Source organism: Cynocephalus volans, chromosome 2 (genome assembly GCF_027409185.1).
Source record: "Cynocephalus volans isolate mCynVol1 chromosome 2, mCynVol1.pri, whole genome shotgun sequence".
Lineage (NCBI taxonomy): Eukaryota > Metazoa > Chordata > Mammalia > Dermoptera > Cynocephalidae > Cynocephalus > Cynocephalus volans.
Genome location: NC_084461.1, coordinates 112,001,040 through 112,026,294, shown reverse-complemented (window position 1 = coordinate 112,026,294; position 25,255 = coordinate 112,001,040). Strand labels below are relative to the sequence as shown.

Sequence of the window (25,255 nt, the reverse complement as noted above, 5' to 3'; positions counted from 1 at the left end):
AGTCCTCTAAATGCAGCCCTGAAACCTTTGTCCTTCAGGTACATTTTTGAGACCCAATTTGAGATGCTCTCGGAAAACAGCATTATCTATTTTCCATATCACTCACTTTGCACTTAGCTCACAATTTTTAAATGTTTGCCTTGTTTCTTATCTACCAGATGAAATCAAATTTTCTTGATTTTAGCAGTTATCAACAGAAGGTTTTGTACAACCATGTCACGATAGTCACCTGGTTGACAAGGATGGTTAGATGCACTCTGACTTCAGGGATGCTAAACTGAGAAACTGCGCCCCGAGTCATGAGTAGGATTAACAGTCACGATGCGGCTAATACTTATGGTAACAACAATAACCTTTCCCTTTGTGTGGAAACCCGCACTCTTATACATTATACACACGTGAGCAGATTACCATATTCTTTTTAGAGATTAGTTTGGCAAAGTGTATCAAAAGTCTTTTACCCATAAATTCCTCTTTTGGGGATTTCCCCCCCCCCAAATAAACATATATCATATAAAGATAATAACAATTCATAATATCTACATACCTAACTCATTAATAATACTTAAATGTGTCCACAGGCCCTGTTCTAAGCACTTGAGATACATAAACTCTCCCAGTGACCTGATGAAGTAGGTACTATTGTTATAACCATTTTATAGATGAAGAAATTAAAATCCAGGTGACGTGCTCAAAGTTAAATAGGCAGTGAGGGATTAAGCACAGATCTCCTGTCTCCAGAGTCTGTGTTCAAAACCACTATGTTTCACTCCTTGCAAAGCTATTAGGATGTTTATCCCAGCACTACTTATAATAACAAAAAATTGAAAACAACATCATTTTCCAATAACAAGGGACTGGTGAAAAAATTTTGGTGTTAACATTCAGTGGAATACTACACATCAATTAAAAGTAACGTTACAGAAGAATATTTAATTAACTGGAAAGATGTTTGCAATATCATAATTGTGAAGTAGATTAAAAAACAGTATGTACCATATGATCCAATTTTAGCAATATATTAGAATGAACCAGATGAAACTGTCATTAATCTAAGTAAAAAATGGTCAAATACCAGCAATTGCATACAGTTGAACCTAATATCTAGGGTAAGGCAGGAAAAGGTGGAGAATGAGAAAGATAGACAGAAGGACCATGAAAGGCTCTACAGTAAAATGGAACCACTGAGTATCTATGGGTCTTGAGATTGTGGGTGATTTTTCTTTCATTCATTTGGTGTAACCAGATTTTCTTAATTTTCTATAATAAATGTGTATCCTTTTGGCAGTGAGAGAAAAGTAAGCAATAAGCTATTTTTTCAATGGTTCTGTCTGCTGAGCATTTATGGCATGCCAGGCTCTGTGCTTCATGCTTTATGCACCTCTTTCTAGTCCTCACAACAGCTAGGACAAGGCGGATATCCTTATAACATTTAGCACACAGAGGATATTTAGAATTAATCATGTAAGTAAAAGATCCCAAAATACCCAACTAGTAAGTGGTATCATTAGTATTCAAATCCAAGACTCCCTGCACACAAAAGTCCAAGCACTTTACATAAGACCATTCTACTCCTGAAGAACTGAAATTACATGTTTGGTAAAATATAATATCCCACGATTATTGTTTTCATCTAATATGATCTGTTAAGGCAGAGCAGCAAATGACAACAATTCACTGAGCAAGGCTTTGGAATCAGCCAATGGCTCAATATTTAGGGGCACTGGGAATAAGAAATTACCTCAGTAGTGAAAACGTAGGACATTCTCAAAGGACAAATTAAATTAAGAAGATGGTCAGATTTGAAGAGCTTCTATAAGTTGGCAATGATTCTACGCAAACTAAAAAAGCTAGAACGCTTTCTATGAAAATAGTGTTGATGTCATTAACTTTAGGAGTACACCAACCAGAAAACTAGGCCCACATGGTACTTGGCACTTGGCCGGCACTCAGGAAATATCTGGTGGATGAATGAAAGTGGTTGTGAATGTAGAGCACTATAACTTTCATAAGCAAGGAAACCCATAACATCATAAAACTTCTAGTTACATTCTCCTCTCTAACCCGCTTAAAACCCTCAGCCCAATTTTCCATGCAAAGAATATGGGGCAGGGAGGACGGAGGGATTCTAAGATATACTGAGTTTATAACATGTGGCAGGCATTATTTTATTGTGAAGGACGTTATGCAGCTATTTTATTTAAACGTCAATGAGTTGGGTATAATTATTCCAACGTTTCCATGTGCAAAATGAACTCAGATACTAATAAGTCATTTATCATTCAAGTGGCAAAAGCAAGGGTTCAACCAAACCTAACAATATGATGCCTCGAAAGCTGCCATCTTCCCCTACACCACACTGACCATACTAAACAAAGGGTGGCCATCGATTATTCAGTCGCAGTCAGTGCAGATTAACTGCTTCTGCCTTGTTTTCAAAGGGGAGCATTCTAGGACAAAAGTCTACAGCTGTTTATCTGAAAAATATTACTTGTTTGCTTACAATGACAGTTCCCAGGCTTCAAAGCGTTAGCTGCAAGTGCATCAGAATAGTTTTGATAAGGAATACCCCAACATGTCTACAATGACACATGTATTGACAAAAAACAAGGCATCAAAAAAGTCTTTGAACGCATGGAGAGGGTATAGTAAATCTCTTGTCTTCACGTAGACAAGGGACAAGGAAACAAACACAATTAGAGGTAAACAGAAACACCAGATTGAGAGGTGCTCTGAAGGAAGGAATAATACATTAACACATTAATACATTGTCTCATCCAAAGGTCTCCTACAGCCAAAAAAAAAACCACAAGGAAAGGATGAAATCATTTTGCCCTTAGAGAAAGAAGTTATGTTTACCATCCAGTTCACCTTTTTACAAAATTCTTCAATCACTAGCTCGCTCAAGAAGGAAGTATAACTATTTAACATTAGACAGACCTGGGTCTCCATGGCCACTTCACATCGATAGACTCTTGGGCAAGTCCTTGACCTTTGTTATACTTAATTTTCTTTTTGTAAAATGAGGATGGCGGATCACACTAATTACACAAAAAGTACTTGTTGCTATGTGAGACACAGCACAGACCTAGTAGCAGCAGAAATTTTACATGTTTGAATATCTCACCCCAGGAAAAAGAAGGCGATGGATAAACATCCTCTGGCTGTATAGGAAGCTAGAATGACAGGCCTGACATTGGTTTGTATTATCTGTTTTTCATGTATGAATCATTCATGTCAGAAAGGACAGTTTGGTTTTCACACGGCAAATTTCAAAAATAAAATTGCCCAGTAACTCTACAAAGTAAAAAGCAAGCCCTGGACCTTTTATCCATTTTTACAAAGCCAACTGGAAAAAGCTCAGGCCTGCAAAGAAACCCAGAGCTACCTTTCATCCTATTCTTAGTTGCCATTTAAAAACTGGATTTAGAAATTTTCCACTTGCAGAGGTGTAGGTTTGTACATGGCGCCCAGAAATGTAAAAGGAGAGACAAACGCATGAATTTCTTAGTAAAATTCACCTTATGATAAAGAAATAAAGAAAATCTGGAGAATCTGGCCAAATTAGTAGGCACCAAACAATCTCACTATTTTTGCCTCAGTTTATCTATGCCCATGGGTCACCAACTAAGATCATGGAAGCAACCTTGAAACACATTTTGAACTTTAAAATGCTTCTTTAAAGCAACTGGTTCTGAATTACAGAGAGCAGAAGAAGTACCCAGTTCTGTGTACTTGTATTAGGTCTAAACAAACCGTAGATGAACTGAGCAGGTCAGGGATTTTCTTGTTTTTTGTTTTTTTAATCTTGGTTTAATACCTCTGGAATCTAAGTCTCCTTGTAGAATTATATGGGGGTCAAGAACCTTGGGGATATATCTGTACCAGATACTTATAGCAGGATAACATATTGAGTCTTAGCACTAAAGTTCATCATGGGGAAAGAGACATCAGCTTTATAACACATAACTAACCTCACCAGGGTTGCTGTTTGAGTAATGAAGACTATAAGTGCCCTCAACATATAAATGTCAAGTATCTATTTCAATACATCATAGTCGAAATACTGACTTGAAAATATATTTTTACATGAAGTTGAGCTGTGATATTCTCCATTGACTTTAAACATAGGAAAATCCATGATGATCAGAGAAATTAATAGCAAAGAAAATTCAACCCTTCATATTTTAATATACAGGCAAAGTACAAATAAGTCACTTTCAAGAAAATTTCTCTACAGAGTGAGTGTCTTTTAGAAGAGACCAAAATAATTTTCCACTGTATCAAAGGACAGAAAAACATGGTTCTTCCTGAAACACACACCCTGTCTTCTTAAGCCTTGGTTCCCTCAGGGTCTTTTATCTCCCTGCGACTTCATTCCTTGTGCTTCAGGCTAACAAGGCTGTGGTGTGTCATTCCCTTTGTGGATGGAGAAGAAAAGATCCTCATTCAAAACATCAAGCGCTTTAAAAATAAAACAACTTTGTAAAGCTTCTCCATCCATGAAGAAGAACAATAAAAGTGAATTTTCCAGATCCTCTGAAAGCACTAAACCCCATGTCCTTCACATGTCAAAGTCCCTCTGGAAAGCTGACAGGGTGCCAGCAGTCACCGTGGACAGCCACCCAGTGCTGTTCACGTTTTTATTTAGTGTCTGAGAGAGAGCTTTTATTCTTTAAAAAAAAATTGGTTAAATAAACTTTTTAAAGTATGAACTATCATTATATAACTTCAGTGCATGCTTATTTTAAATCATGAACCAGAAAAAAAGGGTGTGAAAAGTTTATTCTTTAAGGTGTCTAAATGTAAATGTTGATGTCTCTCTATGTGAGCATACTGATGACCGTCTTTACGGTGCAAGGAAATCTGAAGGCTATAAATTGTAGGATGGGCTTATGTTAGAGATTTAGGGGATTACATTTATTCATGGATGTCAAAATAATAACAACCTTGGAAGTCATTATAGGATGTCTTGCTTTATAAAGTCTTGTCATATTTCATTCTTTTGCTCATTTATTCTTTCATTAAAAATTTATTATGCATCTTTTGTGGCTACTACATTCTATTTATCGAACACTTAATACTCACTCCTGACAAAGACATGTACTATAGCTAGAATTTCATTATCTATTAGAAGAGACTGGCCCACAATGACATTTGTCCCAAAGGAATGTGCTAATTGTTACAGTGCACAGGAGGCTGAGGAACAGAGAGAACGTATATCCTCTGTACCCTTGGGCAGAGGAGAGAAAGGAAGGGAAGAGAAGGCTTCTCAGAGGAGGTGAAGTTTGAAGAGAGTATTGGATGACAAGTATCTAGACCAACCATTGTGCAAATACTTACTATCTACAGGGCAGAGGTCTTAAGTGATTTGTCTAAAATTCCACTGTAGGAAAACTAGGCCCAGAACTCTCGATGCTAACTGGATGGTCTGAAAGATTTAATACAGTTTTTGTTAACATACAAACAAAAAAAGGTGTTTTTGTTTAATGTATGAACAAAAATTCCCAGTTAAATACTAACATCAAGTTCAAATCAATTCCATTAAAATTTAAACTTTCTTTGAAAGTTACCTCCACTAGTTTTGTGCAACAGTATTGAGTGGTAAAATTATTGTTTTCACAGAATTTTAATATATCATTCATTTATTGGCCAAGAGCTGTGTTCTTATAACCTCTGCTATATACTCTACTGGAATCATCTTTACAACGAGGATAAATATCATTATTTTATTGCTTCTACTCTTTAGTAGTTTTATACATTGCAAGCAGGTTTAATTTGCTTCGGGCTACAGGCACAAATGTTCAAACTCTTTAAAATCAACTAGATTGTCTGTGAATTAGAAGATACTTTGACCAAAAAGGGAGAAAAAGAGATTCGTTTTTTTTTTAAATTTTGCCCTGAGGAAATTTTCAGGTATTTAAAAAAATAATTTGACACATGACAAACAATAAGAAATCATATAGCCATGAAAGACACGGGACTACAAAATAAACCAGAATCCTTCATTTCAGCCCACTGACAACTAATTCCCTGACACAAGGTATACGTGGCTCTAAAACTGGGTAGTGGCCTAGACCACAGGAAAGGTTAACAGGCGAATCTACAGGACCACCTAATGCATGTCATTATTTCACTCTAAGCTGACCAGCCAGGAAGCACATAACTGCAGTGAGAAAATGGTTCTTACATGTTTAGATGAAAGAAACTATAAAGATTTATGATCTAATATTTCTGTTCCCCATATGAACATTTTTTAAAACTTGGGCTAAGTTATTTCCTGCTATTTACTTGATAAAAGGGAAGTCTAAAAAGGTCAATGAAATTCTACTCACTGCTGTGTGATCTGAAGTAATTTGTAGTCTGAATTTCTTAGCCTAATTCTTACTGCTCCTACTCCATTTGGGTACAAATTAACAGCTAAATTCCATATTGTCATACAGAATTTCCACCTTGAGAAGTAATTTGTGAGAGTTTAGATGGAATAATTAAGCATTCTCCATTCAAATAAAGGCTGACTTTCAAACAATTTTCTTAGTCACAGAGGCCACCATTTCAGAAGTCACGCCCCCTTTTGAGTAATAACCTTGAGGCTTATGCTATAGTCTTTTCTCTTTCGAGGGTAAGGAGCTCCCAGATCCACATCTTCCTCAAAGTTCATGGAAACCACGTCTAGTACATCTTGCCTGGCTTCTACAATTCCATTGCAGTTGCCAGTTTGGGGGCAAAGAATCCTCTGCCAAGTCACCAAGGATGAATGTGTCTGCATTGCATATAGCCAAAGTGAATCCTGAAGCCACAGGATCCTGAGCCACCTTAAGGCCACTGAACAAAAGACTTCAAGTCAAGCCAAGCCCTTTCTCTAGAAGACCACTGCTCACTCCCTCCTTGGCTTCTCCAGACGCTCTGCCTGTTTGTTACACACCTCAGCTCGTCTATTAAATTGAAAGCACCTTGAAAGGAGGGGCAGTGTCTTACCCATCTCTCATATCTCAATTTTACATCCATTACTGCTCCTGGCATATTTATGCCTTCATTCCTTCCTTCCACAAATATTTATTGAGCATTACTGTGTGCTGGGCACTGTGCTAGACACTAGGTGATAGCTAGACGGCAGGGAATAAAACAGACAAATATTTCTGTTTTTACGGGGCTTACATCCTGAAGGGGAAGACAGACAGACAAAAAAGTAAACAAATCAAATATTTTCAGAGAATGCCATAAAAGAAGTCAACAAGGAGATGTGATGGAGAATAAGTCTTTGTATACGGAGAGGTCAGAGAAAGTCTCTCTATGATGGTGTTACCTAGGCTGAGATCTAATTGACCTAACGAAGTCAGCCATGTAAAGATCCAGGGAGGAGAGTACTCCGGACAGAGGAGATATCAAGAGCAAAGACAGAAAGAAAACAAGTGTGTTCCAATAAAGGAAGGCAGAGGCCAAGCAGTGTGATATCCTGAAAGGCAGCAGGATGAGAAAGGGTCAGGGAAATAGGGAGTAACAGATTATGCACAGCTTGGTAAATCACAGTCAGGACGTTGGGGTTTATTCTAACAACAATGGGAAATACTGGGCAGTTTTGAGAAGGGGAGCAGCAGGCTCTGAAGTACATTTTTACAAGATCACTCTGGTCTCAATAGAGAGAATTGACTCTAGTGGAGCCCAGGGGAGAAGCAGGGAGACCAGCAAGGAGACTATGGTCATCGCCAGTTAAGAAAGGATGGTGGCTTGGGTTTGAGTGGCAGCAGTAAAGAGAGTGAGAAGAGGTTAGTTTTCGATATATTTTGGAGGTGAAGCAAGAAGATTTGCTGATAAATGGACATTGCACAAAGTTTTAAAAAAATCAGTAATGTGTAATGAATTTAATTAGCATGACAGCCCATCCTCATCTTACAGCCACTGCACATGAACTCTCTAGCACGAGTAATGAAAAGTCTATCGTATTCTCACTATGCCAGAAGCAACATGAACCAGATCTGAATTCATCTGGTAAGGACCTCCATGACCAGGGGTTGTAAATAATACAAAAACCATCTTTTTCCACTGGGGCTTCTGTCTGGGGAAGTTCCTGGCAAGCAACTGTGGACAAAAAGAGGCACAGCTAAAGAAGCGTGTGGCCCGTGGGACAAGATGGATTTCCACAAAGAGCTGTCCCAGCCGCTCTCTAGTCAAAAGACTAGACTGGTGCAAAGCGCGGTGGAAGCTATGTCTCTTATGCAGGGAACCACAAGTACCATTTACTTGCCATTATTACAGGGCTGGGCACAGAGCTGAGCGCTTAACAGGTACTGTGTCATTTAATCCTCACAAGCATGTGAGGTGGATACTTACTTATCTTTATTTATCCTTATTTTAAGATTGAGGGAAAGTGAGGCACAGAAACCTCACTGGAAGAAGAGCAGTTAGGTCAATGGCAATTCCATTCCAGGACGGGGGTTTGAGGCGGGTAGTGGCAGTTCTCTGCCCCTCCAGAAAGTGGCCAAGAACAGCCCAGATTTCAGATTCCTTCAGAAAGGCAAAGTCAGCAGTTTCTGTCTGTGACCTCTACCAAACTATTGGGATGGTCCATCAGTGAAACTGCCTTTGGGGCAGTTCTCAGGAACCATCCAGAGCTCAAACCTTCCTACCTACCATCAACGTCCTGCCTCCCAAAGCAGTGAGCCCAAATGATCTACTCCTGTTCTTGCTGCTCCATCAACCTCATTCCTAGAGCAATTCTTGACAGTGTGATGGGCACGTTAATGACTTGCTATGGGGACTGGGCTTCCAGTGTCTTTCTCCTCAGACAGCATCGATCCCACTATTGTGTCCAGTCCATAAACCTTCACGGCAGACCTTGCGGGACAATGTGTCAGCTTTTTGTGCCTTATGATTTCTGGCTTGTAATATCCTTCACATGGACACCCCCATTCGAATATCCTGCAGGCAAAGCCTCATTCCTCACTCCACGCTGCACAGCACGCCTGCTTTGTACAAAAGGTTACCAGTGTTCCTTCTGTTGTCCCTGAAAATGTTTGAGCTAGTCTTGCCTCCTAGGCATCTTTTCACTACTTCCAAGTGCATTTAACTAGAAATGCTATTAGTGACTAAATAAAACCCCAGTTTGGATTTTCTAGACCAAAATTAATTTCCGTTTTTTTCCTTTATTTTGTACTGATGTCAAAAGCAAAGAGCCTGGGGAACAAGCATTTGCTGCCTGCTGAATGCTAGCTAATTCAGGACTCTCCCAGTTGTGCCCTATAGCCACAGGAGAAATTGATTTCTCTATAGATGCTTAGAAGATTATAAATAGAATTATATAGGTCAGTAATACAAGTGTGTTATTGCTACTCATAGAAAAGGTTTAAAGGGTTTCCAAAACAAAGAAAGGTTTCAGGAATTGGTATATATTTTTATTAAAGTAAATCACACATAGAATCACAGTCTTGAAAAGGATCATAAATATTACCTGGTTCAGCATTCTTAATATTACAAATGAGGAAATTCCAGATTGCTGCCATTATAAATTCATCATCTCTAATGTTAACGTGTGTTCAACATCTTTCAGGAGATTTATTTTAAAATTTGTCCAGTGTTGTCCGTTCCTGCCTCCTGCTCTCATTCCCTCACTGGCGCTGACTCTTGTTACTTTCACTAAACCTCTTTGCCAACTTCGGGAGGCACCATACCACTGCGGCTAAAGTTGCTGGCTCTGAATGAAATGGGAGTCTGACTCCATTGACTAGAGATATAAACTCAGACAAATCACTTAGTTTTTCTGCACCTCTGATTCCTCATCTGTAAACTAGGAACAATCATTGTAACCGCGTTATATTAAATGGAGTAATTCCTGTAAAGATCGTACAATGACACCTGACACGTACTAGGTGTTCAATAAATAAAGGTGACCTATTACTATCAGCACCATCAATGTGACCCAACTTCTGCCTCCCTTACTATCAGCAGATTATTTCTCCTGCCAGTTTACCAAGAGGAGAAAGGTCATCTAATATAAACACCCTCAGATTCTCCTCCCATTGCCCACCAGCACCCCTGACACCCAGAAACCTACCTACATCTGCTCCAACCACTCTTTCCACCCTCATTCTGTTGGGAATGGGAAGTAGTGCTTCCCATTATTGTTAATCCTCCATCGGTGCCCAGACTCCATCCCATGTCTCAAGCTATCTTCTCAGGAACCTGTTCCCTCAATTAAATGATCCCTTCTCCCAACTGGGTCTCCAGCCTCTCCCTCTTTTCTTTCACCAACCTCTTAGCCTTTGAGTCTTTTTCATCTTAAAACACGAACAAAAGCAAACAAACTTTTTCCTGATCCAACATTTACTTCTTACTGGCTCCCTATTTCTTTGCTCCCTTTCCTGGAAGAGTGGTTTACACTTTATTATCTTCTTTTCATTACCTCTCACCCCATAGCAAGCTGCATTCTGTCCCCAGCATCACACTAAGCCCTTCTTGCACTTGTCCACTCTGAAAACCTCTCGACACCTTCCCCAACTCCATTTAGCTTTCCTCAGTCTGCCTCTTCTACTGAGGATAGTCTCTTCCTTACAGCTCTGTCTACCTTTCTCCAAAGCTATGAGCTCTGTGAGACCAGCATACATTCCTCATTTGTTCCTGTATCCTGGCATCTGATACAGTGAGTGCCTTGACACAGTAATCACTCAATGAAAGTTCACAAAATGAACACATGAATAACCTTCCCAGAATCATACAGACTCATATGGTCCATTCGACCTAATTAAATGGAACAAATATTTACTGTGCTCCAACCACATGCCAGGCACAGTAGAGGCTAAAGAGATTAATAACACATGGGCCCTGCCTCCAGGAGTTGTTTATCATCCAGCAAAGGGGTAAGAGGGATAGAGGATTGGTGCATGGACAGATTGATTGATTGATTGATTGGGGGGGAGGTGAGAGGAGAGAACAGAGAAAGAGCAAGAAAGAGGGGAGGGAAGAAGGAGATGGGATAAGATAGATTAATGTCATTCATCACACAGGAGAGGGTATATATTAGAATGCCAATAAAAGTAAAATATGTGTGTGTGTTTATAAAAAATCATTTAAATCAAATTTTAAAAGAAGCAATATGTCAGAGTCTAGTCAAGTTAATCATGACTTCATTCCAGGGTAACAAACTTTGTACGATTCTATGACACACCCAGTTTTTTACATAGATAATACATTGAGACTCAGAAACACTGACTGTATCACACAGGTAGGAACCCTTCCCTCCACCGACAAGATAAACAGTCATATCAAATCTCAAAGGGAAGTCTTTATGTACATTTGAAAGTATTTGTCAATCCCTTAACCTCCCATGTATTTTAGGAAGGAAAAAAAAAAAAAGATAACTATATGGAATAGTTATCAATTGATTGCCATCTGGTAATTTTAGTCTTCTAATATCAATAAAAGGAATTACTCTTCTGGCTGGAGTGATCGATCCTGATTATCAATAGGAAATTGGGCCGCTGCTACACATGAGTGAAAGGAAAACTATGTCTGGAATCCAGAGATTCTGTGGAGTACCTCTTAACACTTCCATGCCCAGTAGTAAAGGTTAATGGAAAATGTCAACAACCAAAAAAAGGCAAGACAAATGGGAACTCAGACTCTTCAGAAATGAAGGTTTAAGCCACTCCACCAGGTAAAACACCTTAAGCAGCTGAGGTCTGGGCTGAGGATGAGGGAAATATGGACTGGGAGATAGAAGGATATCAATTACAGTCTTGTGACCAATTACAAGAGGCCTGTAGTAGCGTTTAACATGTTCTATTTGCTTGTTATATGTATGTGTTTATTTTTATTTGCTATTTTCTTTTTTCCTCTTTTTTTTCCATTTTTATTTTATTTTGCATACATGTTGTTGGAAGTTAACTTTAGTATTTAGGAAATAGAATATTCAGTAGAACTGCAGCTGATTTTGTTTTTGTTTTTGTTTTTAATTAATATAACCAGCAACAGATACAATGGTTGGGACTTGCGTCTCCTCATTTTGGCAAGATGGCGAGAACATCTTTGCTTATAAGTTGGATAGCTCTATCACATTAAGTGGAAATACAGAGTTGTTCTGTTGATGTGAAGGAATTCAAATGTGTGTAGAAGACCACATATAGGAACTAAGTAAACAAAGAGGTGCATTGCTATAGCTACCAATTTATTGCCTCTGGGCTCTGAATTTATCCTTCATTGCCTGCTCTACAAATATAGATGAGCTTTTTATTCTTTTGCCAGCGGGCCGAATGTTAAGCATTTTCAGCAGAGGGTGCTAGAGAGACACTGCAGAAGGTTCCAGTGTGCTAGCTCAGCTGGCTCCTGGAGCACCCAGCTCCTGTAGGGTAAGAACAGTGCCAATGGCTTCCCTAGTACCTGGCTCCCATAGCACCTACCACTTTCCCAGTGCTCTGTTTCTGCATCACATGTGGTTTCTCTAGCACCAAGATCCTGTAGCAAGGACAGCTTCTCCAGCATCCAGCTCCTACAGTACATGGTGGCTAGCAGCACCCATCAGCCAACAACTCCCCTTTTTTGTAGCAGAGTGCTTCTGGTGAGACACTTCTCCATGAAGAGCTTTCTCAAGTACCCTATAGGGCAGATTTCTAGCAAGTTCCAGAGAGCAGTTTTCCAGCAAGTTCTACAGCAGTACCGCAGCAACCTCTCTGCCATTCAGTAAGCTGTGGCTATGCCCTCTCTAACAAGGTCTGGATCACAGCCTTAGTGAGACTTTTTCTTTGAGCATTCAATCTCAGCTACTAGAGGTAGTGGCTGCTTTTTATATCTGCTATTCCTATATTCTTTAGAGTTCTTTCTACTTCTTACTAGCCAATCTCTTATTACTCCAATCTCTGTTGTAGTTAGTTAATAATCCTTTATATTAAACTTTCTCCTTTCACTATGTGTCCCAGTAGCAATGAGCACACCCAACACCCAGATCTTGGTTTCTAAATACCATTCTCCAACAAAAGGAACCGGGGTCCTTTGAGAAATGGCTTTCAAGGACTAGGGTAGGAAAAATACAAGATGAGCCTGGAGTATCTCATAGTACCACTAAGTAAGGAAGTGCTCAAAATCAAAAGGATGGGGCATGTCAAAAAGATACAATGGCCAAAGCTAGAACAATCTGAGCAACAAAGTAGATTATAAAATATTGACTTACATAACCCAAAATATTAAATACATATACATAAGTCTATACTGATATAAATAAATAATTGCATAAATGGGGAAGAAGAAACAAATTTTCCTTATAGAAGAATTCCAAATAACACAGGTGTGATTAGGTGCTGCCTACGGCAAAGATATGGAGCTTACTTCCTGCCCTTTACCCATCAGAGTACTTAGGAACCTGCTTCCACAGAAATAGAGTAGGAAAAGGAAAGAGTAGTAACTATGTGGAGAAGGCTGGCAAACACTGCCTTAACCAAGTGATGAAGGTCAACCACATGATGACATCGACAGATAGTCATGTGACTATCATGATAGGGTGTGATGAGCAGGGCACTTCGGCTCTGTGGTATTCTTACCAAAACTCAAAGACCTAGTCTTACCATGAGAACACCACCAAACAAACACAGATTGGGGGACATTCTACAGGATGCCTGGCTGGACCTATCCTCCTCTGGACTATCAAGGTTGTGAAAAACTGGGAAAGACTAAGAAACTGTTGCAGACCACAGGAGACCAAGGAGGCATGACAGTGAAGTACAGTGTGGTGCCCTGGACTGAATCTGGAGCAGAAAGAGGACACTAATGGGAAACTGATGAAATCCAGATAACATCTGGAGTACATTTAATAGTAATTAAATACTAATTAAGTACTAATTAATTACTAATGTCAGTTTCTCAGTTTTGACAAACTAATGGCAATTTAAGAGGTTTAACAATGGTCCCCCAGTTACCCACTGGGTTTGGGTATATGGGCTGTCTTTGCAATGTTTCTGTAAATCTAAAATTGTTCCAAAATAAAAGCTTTATTCCAAAAAAAATTACTGTGGTTTCTGTCTCCTGTTTGGACCCTGACTGGTACAAGGAGCCAATCTAATTATCCAAACAATCATTTTATGGATACAACATACATCATCAAATTTATACATAACAATAACCAGAGAGGAAGAGAAATGGAGTCCTTGGAAATTAGGCCATTTTAACTCTGCTACATAGTAGATTACTACAGCATATACTTTGTTTCCAGAATTACCTGTTCAAGAATAAACAAAATTATACATTTTCTGATATTAATATAACTGCCACAGATAAAAACAAAGTAGCAAGACGCAGGTAGTGATTCAGCTCAGAACAGCATTTTCTTACGTGCTTGAAAGAGGAGTCAGAAATGTTTTCCTCTGAATATCTTTAAAGACTTCAAACAGCTGTTTGTGTTTATGCTTTTGTTCACTGTATAGCCAAAATGTAAACTGAATCATAGAAAATAAACTAAAAGTTGTCTCAATATCATCTTCCAGTATTAAAAGAACATATAATCTCAGAATTCTAGAGTCTTCATTCAAAAGTCAGTAAACTCCAAAATAAAGGAGCATTTTATTTTCTAGAAGGCCTGAATCAGTTCTAGAGAGTCTGAAACCCATGTAGGCATTATTTTTTTTTTTTTTTTTTTACACAAACGCTCTTCGGTCTGATCCCTTAGCTTGAGGTAGGCCACAATTCTTTGGAGACAAAATATGAATACAACTGAAATTATCCCACAGTATTCTTTCCCTGGAATTAGTAACAAACCTCATTTCTCAAATGAAGAATACACCCACTCTTCCCTTTCCCACTAGTTTATAATAATGTTATTTTTCTTCAAAATGTCTAGGCACAATTGATTTTTAAGCTGGAAAAGTTAATGAAAGCAACATCACATTTGAGGTCAGTCAGCCAGAAAAGTGGACATGAGCCAAATCCCACATCCCAAACATTCTGCCTCAATGGCATGGGAACAAAATGCCCACTCTGCTCCTGATTTCCAGCAGAAGCAAAACAAAACCCTGCAAGACATTGGAACTGAGAAGCCTGTCAGAGGCAGAAAGACACACACACACACACACACACACACACACACACACAATTCCTGTTCAAGGTGCAATAAAAAGGCTCTTTCACAACAAGTGTTCTGTGCCCAGACAGCATGAGGGCTTCCTCTGGAGATATTTCTTCAGGGAGAGCTAAGAGATCACAAGTCTGAAACAAGATAAAGAGTAATCTCACCAATCCCAAAGGAAGCAAGTAAAATTCTTAAAGCCAGCTTATCTAGACAGCTTAACATCCTTTCAGACTGTTTCAGAAAATTATTTGGTAGCAGTGAGAACAAATTTGTGCACTACAGTTAAGTTGCACCTCAATTCTCTCTCACATTTCTCAAGGCAAAAAAGAAGTAGAAAAGAACAGGAAGTGGACACAATTACACACGTAGAATCGAATTAGCCAGAAGACTTAAGTTTTAACTGTGAAATTTAGAAAGGCAACTATATTACATAACATTTCATCATTTAATTTTCATAATAATGAATATGGGATTTTAGGTGTTGCTTATAGTCCAAAATACCACCATTTTAAAATTACAATTCTTGGGCCGAGCCCGTGGCGCACTCGGGAGAGTGAGGCGCTGGGAGCGCAGCGGCGCTCCCGCTGCGGGTTCGGATCCTATATAGGACTGGCCAGTGCACTCACTGGCTGAGTACTGGTCACGAAAAAGACAAAAAAAAAAAAAAAAAAAATTAAAATTAAAATTCTAACATAATGGAGACAAATTACACGCTATGACCAATTATATACTAAGATTTGATTTAACAAGTACCAAAATGTTCACGAACCTTCATTTATTGCAAATATTTCTCTCCAAATTTATCTGAGCAAGCACTCATTGCTTGCATCTCAGAATTCAGAAACAAATAGATATGTTAGCATCAAAAATATCAATTTTACTTCTGAGTTAAAACCAACAGGTGGTAAATTTTATCCACCAAGAAAGTATCTTAGAAAAGCAACAAGTGAATACAGCAGCAGAGTATAATGGCTATGTTACCATAACTGCCTTCCTGAAGTGAGGAATCTAACTTCTGGACCCTACTTTGGAAAATCCATCCATATTCACAGCAGTATGAGTATCAGGTTATTGCAACCCCCCTCTGTCCAAGTGCTTTTCTTCATATTCAGTTAACAACAGTTCTGTATTTAATACATGTACAGATTTTGAAGGAACTGTATGAATGAGTTGGATTTGCAATCCACACCATGCTCTGCATAGGGATGAAGAGGGAAACTGTGGTTCAGGATAATCTGCAGACAAGGGGGCCCATACAGCAAAAACATCCCGAGACAGACAGCAGCAGGTGGAAACTTACCACTGGAGCAGTTGGTCCCTCCCCAGCCAGGCTCACACTGACAGGTGTTTGGAGCAATGCAGCGACCATGGACACATTTATCAGCACAGTGGGCTGTCAGAGAGAAAATCAATCAAATGAAGAAAGTTGGCACAAGAAAAAAAAGCCAACAACACAGCTGTTGCACATCCCGGTCTCAAGTATCACTTAAAAACAACATGCATGCTTGATAATTTTCTTCAATCCGTTCCCCAGCCCTCTTACAGTCTGCTGTATAACCACACAATTCCTCTTCTTATTTTGATATGTCCAAATAAATCCTTTCATTTCTTCTATTTAATTCTACTTCATGCTAAATTAGGAAAGAAGTTTTAAGGAAAATTGCCTAATCCAAATTTTTTTAAAAAATCAGTGAGTACCAAATATATCCTCTTTGCTTCGGAAAGAGTGTATGTGGAGAAACAAACCACAAAGCAAGACAACAGGACTCCAGAGGAGCAGAACAGACCGAGGGGTAAGTCCCCTCACATAATACATAATACATTCACCAGAAACCATAGTTGCATTTCTTTGTGAACATGTTATTCACAACTACGACACAGTAGAATTGCATCCTCTTTTTCTGTTGAGGAAAATATTTGAAAAAACGTCACCCAGGTCTTTGGGAAATATTAAATCTCCATTTCTGTCTCATTAGTGACTATCTGAGGTGTGACACAACCCTTGGAGGCAAGGGCGGCATCATTGCAAACATGAGTGAACAGGCAGTCTGATGATTTTAAAAAGCACCGTTCAGTTGCCTGACAGTGAGGGGCATCAAAGATACACTGGGCTGAGCATCAGCATTACCCTCCGCCTTAGCACCGCTAATGTTGGCCAAACATCCTTTAAAATACCTGGATATATGAGTAATTGTGAGGACAACTTGGAAGAGTTTTGAGTTCAAATATTCCAAAATTTTATTTAAGGGTGGTATAAGGTACTCTCTGCTTTAGAGATACATTTTATTAATGTATGTATTACTACAAAAGTAAAACAGATTTACTGCCCAAACATAAAACATGAGTAAGTAAAATAAACCTCTTCTCCAGGGACACAAACTAGCAACATTTTTGTGAATGTAGAACTCTCAGGAATTTTTTCCTATATATTCCACCCCCAAAGAAAAGAAATCACAATATTTTTCAATTTGTTCTTCCATTTAATATAATGACAGAAATATTTCCATGTCATTAAATATCCTTTTATGTGATTTATACACTATTGTGTGTATAGAGTGTAGGTGTGTGTGTGTATACGTACATATATACACACCTATACACAGTGTATATAATATTGTTGGGCCAAAAATGATGACTTCTAAGGTCTTGATTATAAAGGTTTACACACGAGAAGATATAAGGGAAGGGGATTTTAGATCAAGGGAAAGCAAAAGTAAGAGAAAAAAATAGAAATGAGAAGTTCTGTTGGGGTGCAGTGTTTGGGGCAACAGATTTGAAAAGGTAGAGAGAAAGACTTTGAAAACCAAATTAAGGTGTTAGGGCTTTATCCTGAGAATTAGGTAGGAATATTCTAACAAAAAGCATAAATTTGTTATAAGAAATCATCAAGTAGAGGACACCATAATGAAATAAAGAGACCATAAATTTCAGGGAATACAGCTCACTTGTTACCACCAGAATAATTCCTTGGCACTGTGGCAATTTAGTGAGGGATGCCAGGCCTGGTGAGCATGGGACTCTGGTCCAGAGTAGAGTTTTTTGACACTGTACCCTGAGTTCCAAGGAAATGCTTAGCAACCTCATAATATTTGATGCAGACAATTTCATATTTAATTGTAATTGAAAGCAGAACCTGCCTGTAACACATGAACACACGGACCCTACAATTTGTTGACTTATACTGCCGAGTTAAGTTACTATGTGCCCATCTCAGGGTTCAGTGTCTCCTTCCATCTCAATCCATGTGTTTGAACTAATAGATGTTGTTCATTTGTAAGGCCAAAGCTCTATACTGCTCGTTCTTTAAGATTTAGGTGTTTGCATACCTAAAGCCAGCAAACTACCATACTCGAGGGTGCAGAGTTCAATTAAATGCCACAGAAAGTTCGCGTCTAACAGTCCAGGGCATGCTCTGGACACTGTACCACACTGTGTGATACGGTAGCACGTGCACACAGGACTCTCCACCTTACAGAGACTGCTGGCACCCACTGTAAATATGTCAATATGAGAGGACTTTGCCTCATTTGTCCTATGTACTGATGGCATCTATGTTTGCAACGTATTGGAAGTGAACAGTCTTCAGATCCAAATTTACCAATTTCTCCTCCTTCGAGATATTAAAGCTATTTAAAATGCTGTTTGTATATCTCTAGTTTTTCAAAACTAGATACTATTTACCTTTAAATAGTGAAACAAGACTTCTTTGATACTGTATATTTAAAACAAAACAAAGAAATTGGATGTGGTGGCTGATAAAAAGAAGTGTCACCCATGTCCACAAATTTCGGATTTTTATGCTTATTTAATAGTGTAGTTCTCAACAAGTAATTTTATACTAAATAAATGTTATGTTAACTTATACAGTAAATTTATATTAATAAAATACTACTTTGTTTTTATATCTTGGGCATCCATATAAGATCTCATTTGACAAAAGAATTAATTCTACTATTTGAGAATTTGAAAACCTCTGGGTTCCCAGGAAGCTGGATTCCGTCAGAGCGACCTGGGGTTTCACATATAATCTGAGAAGGGGCTGGTTATAAGAGGAGAATGTTTGGATATTCTATGGACAGGTCTCAATGCACTGCTCTCCTTTCTTCTCACTCCTTTCATTTTTTCAGTCTTATTCTCTTCCTATCCACCTTTTTCCACTCATCTTCTTTCTTTCCCCACAAACTACTTCCTTGATATGCATTGTTACCATAGAAGCTTCAGGTTAAAATTTGGTTTTAGTTGTAGTTGTACTGGCTCTTAACACCAGGGTGACCCCAAATAATTTCCACTCTACCACCTCAATCAACAAGTAAGAAAGGTAAGATTAAGCAAGCAGGCCTAGCACCTTTCCAATGATATCAAGGTAACACTCAAATGGGTAAATAAATACATGATAAATTGAGTATATATTCCATAGGGTTAAGAATCAGGATTGCATATGCTTAGATCCCAATCCATTGTTTTTTGTTGCTCTTGGTTTGTTAATTCCAAAAAAAGAAGCATAAGTAGGTTTCTATATGCAGAATCAAAGGAGACCTCCTTCAGAATGTTCTGAGATCAATGAATAATCATACAAATGCTCTCATGTTTGATTCCTGATAGTGCAAACTCTGTGGTTTATGAAATGAATTCCAAGAAGTCCAGTCAATTATAATAGATGGTGGAAAAAAAAATCCCACAATATTAATTTTAAAATCTGGGTTATTTTTATGAAAACTTTGACCTAACATTTGGTGAAAGTCTGAAACAAAATGTGGATGGGTCATTAGCAGAAAACAAATTTGCCTGTAAGTTAATTAGAAATTGAAAGGGGGAATCCGCTTTCCTAATGATTTCCTTTTTCTTAATTAAAGCTAAAGCCGATGGAATCACCTCTGAGCACTGAAGCTTGAAGTTAAATAATGATCCAAATGATGGGAAACATTGTTGGGATGGATTCTAAAAGAACACAAAATTCTACTTCTATGGTGCAGGATTGTCACCCAGCCTTAGACTGTCATACAATTGCCATCTCTGCTCCATGCCCTTTCTCCACTGTCTCTGGTCTCTCCATATCTAGCAACAGTCCTCACCAAGTACCTACAAGACGGCCAGGAGCAAAGGGAAGCACAGAGGAGAACAGAATAGAACTTTCTATGTTCTCAGATGTCCCAACTCACCAAGTTGTAGAAACACTGACTATAGCATATGCAGTGACACAGACCCTCTCTAGGAGATTTGCTGAGCTAGATAGAGCCCTACCTTAGCCTCATCTTCCCTCATTCAACTTTGGATGCCACCTACCCTGGGCACTGAGTTTCCATGACTACTAAACTCCACATGAGAAACCAAGGTAGGTTAAAGACATGAATTTGTCATGTAGAAAATCCCGAAGTGAATTAGAAAAGAAGTAAAGGAACAGAGGTCTACCTTAGCAAATAAATGTTCAGTAGCTTAGATCTCAAGGACAGGAATAAAAGGCTCATTATAAGTGTGGCTCTCCCATCAACAGGGGCAGATAGTCGTTTTATTCCATACCTGTGTCCTTTCCTCTTATTTCAAAAAGGGTCATTAAAACCAAGACAACCCTAACAAAGTTGATCTATCCAATATGATTTTTTTCCCATGTCTCTTTAAGAAAATTATTAAATATCATATTCTGAGTCTTCAGTAGCCTTTTTTAGAGTCCAGATCTAAGCTGAATCTCAACCCATGCTCAGTACACAGCTACAGACACATAAAGTTGCAAGGGGCAGCCAAGGCATCTTTTCCCTGAAGAGCTGGGAGACAAGAGACACTGATGAGAAGAACAGGCCATTCTTTGAAGTGAGAGCTGTGGACAGGCTGTCTGCCTGACGGACAGGTGAGAACTGACATGATGACCCTGGAATCTTCTCTAATTAGGCTCCTATTTCAGCCTTAGTTCCTAAATCCATTTAAATCCCATTACCAATGCCACAGACCTCATTCCTTTCACTTGTAAATACTTGGATTTAGTACTGAGAGCCCTTAACTATACTCAATAGTTTTCTGTTCTGCCACACACATTTCCCTTTGGGTTTATACCTAGAGATGCCAAAAAGGTAGAAAAAAGAGTGGGCAAACTAAAGACTCCCTTATAAAGCAATTATAACTCTAAAGACAGTACATACCATTGGCCTAAAGAATATAAATAATAAATTCTTTTCAATTAATTTGGAAAGTTTTTCCAAGATAAAAATATCTCTTGAAAATAATTGCCTAACGGAAACACAAACCTTCCATCTTCCCTCAAAAGTTCCGTTTATTCTTATGTTATAAATAAAGAGCAAGTCACAAATCTTGTCTTCTCTCATTTATTCTGTGAGTTGCTACAGAGAAACATAGAATTTTAGACTTAAAGGTTACTTTACTGAACTGAACATCATTCCTGGATTTTTGAAACAAGAAAACAGACAAGGAAAATGGAATAATTTCCCCAGTATTTGTAGTTGGTGTTAAAGGCAAAAGTAGATTTAAACTCTGGTCCCTGACTCCCAGTGGACCCAAACTTATGATGGGTTTTAATGGGAGTGGGGAGGGGGGCAAGGGTGAAAAGGACGGTAGAGGGTGTGCTGGATCAGATACTATGGTGGGTGTACTAGGTGACAAGGAGTCAGAAGATTCAAAGGAAGAAGAGGGAGAAAGCAAAGGTCGATTTTCAAGATAAACTTTATCCTCCCCACACTTTTGTCTGAGGCCACTTACATGCAAAGTCTTTGCAAAATCTAATTGCTACTAAAGGTTCAGTACAGAAAGGAATCATTTTGTTTTTTTGTTTCCAAATATTACCCTATTGTTTGTTTATAAAAAAGAAAGGAAATTCTCTTTTCCTTCAATTAAATATTTATTGATGTACCAGGCACATTGCCACACTACTATGGATGCTAAGATGGCAGACTAGGAACTCTTAGTCTGTAGAGGAAGTCAGATATAGGAAAATGTTCAAAAACTGATTGTGGGTGATGGGTATACAACTCTGTGAACATACCAAAAACCATTGAATTGTACACTTTAAATGGTTCAGTTGTATGCTATGTGAATTATATTTCAATAAAGCTATAATAAAAATACTGTGGGAGCTAAGGGAAGGAAGCAATTAATTCCAACTGGGGTGAGATCAAGAAAGATCTCAAGAAAGAGAGAACATTTGAGCTGAGGAAGAGGACACCTTTGTAATAAAGTTGCAGGGAAGAGTGACCAAAAACAGCTGCCTCATACCCCATCCTCCTTGCATCCCATCCCCAAAGTTGCATAACCTACTGCTTGGGGTGAGGGGCTCTTACCCCACACCACCAGTGGTCCACATGTGTGACCTACACAGATGGCTGATCAGTTATGGAGCAAGCAAGAGAACACTAGGACCCTAGAAGTTTGCATTTGGTAAATACAATGAAAAAAACATGCCATCCCCAAAATTCCTTTCCCTCCACTCATAATATGGCTTTCATATCTCTTAAGAACAAATACAAAGATTGTCCTTAACAGACATTGCTAATTATACCCAGTGTCTATTCTTCTCTCAACTCTTATTAACAGAATGCCACTCTTACCAGGGATGGCAATGTGACCAGCAATAAACTACCTTTCTTGCCCCTCTTTCTAGATTGAAGTGAACAGTGCAGAAAGACAGACTCAACTGGTAAATGCTATTCCCCTTTTCTTCCTCTTTCCTGATGCCTGGTGTGTGGGAAAATGGCTGATTCTGTAAAAATCAACTCTGAAGGAAGGGCCAAAAGAATCATGGAACCCTTCACTCTGAATTCCTTGCAAGGATGAATGAATGCCATAAATCACCTACTTCCAGATTTATCTTACATGAGGATGATAAACCTCTAGTATATATATGATTCTTTTTCAGGTCTCTATTTCTTGCAGCAAAGCATGTTTCCTAACTAATATGCTGCCCTTTTGGGAGATCTTTCAAGTGAGTCAGTTACTAAATTAAATAAGCATCCATACTAGCAAAATAAATTGAAGGCCCATATGTATAAGGAGGACCTACAAGAACTTAAAACTTCTACCATACCTTTCAAGTAAAGGTGTCATAACCTAAGTCCAAATGTGATGGTCAAAAGATGTGATGGGAATTAAAAATCCTGCCATTAGATACATGTCTCATTCTCTCCCTGAAGCACCATTTTGACTTAAATTGCAATGTGAGGAAAGTTAAACATGGGTACCATAAATCCTAAAACAATCACAAAAACAACAAAACTAAGAGTTATAGCTAATAAGCCAACAAAGAAGATAAAATAAAATTGTAAAAAATATTCAACCTAAAAGAAACCAGAAAAGAGAAAAATGGGAACAATAACAGATGAGACAAGCATAAAGCAAACCCATCTATATCACTAATCACATTAAATGTAAATAGTCTAAATATCTCAATTAAAGAACAGAGATTGTTAGATTGGATAAAGAAAGCAAGATCCAACTATATGCTGCTTATAAGAAATACACATTAAATATAAAAACAAATATATTAAAAGTAAAAAGGATGTAAAAAGACATACTATGATAACACTAATCAAAAGAAACCTAAAGTAGCTATAATAATATCAAACAAAAAAGATTTCACAGCAAAGACTACTATCATAGATAGTGATGGTCACTTCATAATGTTAAAGTATTCAACACATGAAAATGAGATAGTAATTCCAAACATCTATACATCTAACAGAGTTTCAAAAACTGTAACAAGAAATAGACAAAGTGGGAAATTTGAATAACCAGTCTCAATAACTGATAGAATAATTAGACAGAAAATCAGAAAAGATATAGATTTGTACATAAGTATCAAACAACTTGACCTACTTGACATTTATGGAACACTCCACCCAGCAGAAGAATATATTCCCTTTTCAACTGTATACAGAACATTTACTAAGTTAAATCACATCCTGAGCAAAAAAAATAAGTCTCAGCAAATTTAAAAACATTCAAAGCATATAAAGTATGTTTTCTGATCACAATGGAATTTAGTTAAAAATCAAAACAGAAAGATATCTGGAAAATCCTTCAAAATATTTGGAAACTGAATAACATTCTTCTAAATAACTCATAAGTTAATGAAAAATTAACTTATGAGTTATTTAAGGAAATTAATTAGAAAGTGAATGAAAATGAAATCACAACATGTCAAATTTTGTTAAATGCTGTTAAAGCAACACTGAGGAGAAATTTTATAGCACACGCACACATAGTGTGCTATAAAATATTATAGCACACAAGTGCCTACATTATGAAAGAACAAATGTCTCAAACTAATTATCTCAGCTTCTACCTAAAAAGACTAGAAAATGAAGAGCAAATTGAGCCCAAATAAAAGGGGGAAAAGGAAATAATAAAAATCAAAGCAGAAATCAATGAAAATAAAGAAAAAATAGAAAAGCAAAGAGAAAATCAATGTAACCAATAAATTTAATAATCTAAGTGAAATGGAGAGACTACCAAAGCTTACTCAAGTAAAAATAAATAACCTGAATGGACCTATATATTTTAAAGCAATTACATTGTGGCAAGTTCCCATAAAGAAAACTTCAGTTCCAGAGGGCTTCAATGGTGAGTTCTACCAAACATTTAAAGGAGAAATAATACTAATTCTACAAAAATTCTTTCAGAAAATTGAAAAAAAGGGAATACTTCCAATTTATTCTATGAGGCCAAAACTACCCTAACACCAAAACCAAAGACATTTGCAGTAAAAGAAAACTATAAACAAACATCTTAACATAGATGCAAAGATTCTAAACAAAATTTTAGTAAATTAAATCCAACAATATATAAAAAGAATTAAACTTCCTGACCAGGTGGGTTTTATCTCTGGAATGAAAGGTTTGTTTTAACATTTGAAAACCAACCAATGTAATTCACCATCTTAACAAACGGGGGGGGCGGGGGGGGGGGAATCCTGATAAAAATTCTCTGCAAACTTGGAACAGAAAGGAGTTTCCTCAACCTGATAAAGGGAAAATGTGAAAAATCTACTACTAACATTATACTCAACGGTAAAAGAATGAATGCTTTCCTCCTAAAATTAGGAGCAAGACAAGGATGTCTGCTCTTACAATTTCTATGAAGCATTACACTGGTGGTTCTCATGAGCATAATAAGGCAAGGAAAAAAATAAAGGTTATCCAGATTGGGAAGGAAGAAGTAACACTGCCTTAATTTACAGTTTATGTATATACACGTATTTATGTAGAAAAT

The 25,255-nt window shown here is 37.9% G+C and overlaps 1 protein-coding gene across 1 annotated transcript in view; it reads right to left on the bottom strand.

Moving 5' to 3' along the window:
• Window positions 1-25,255, bottom strand: part of MEGF10 (multiple EGF like domains 10) — a 106,237-nt gene that overhangs the window by 59,083 nt on the left and 21,899 nt on the right. The window contains exon 4 of the mRNA XM_063088199.1: window positions 16,347-16,439. Within this exon, the coding sequence (XP_062944269.1) occupies window positions 16,347-16,439 (93 nt within the window). The remainder of the gene's footprint in view (window positions 1-16,346; window positions 16,440-25,255) is intronic.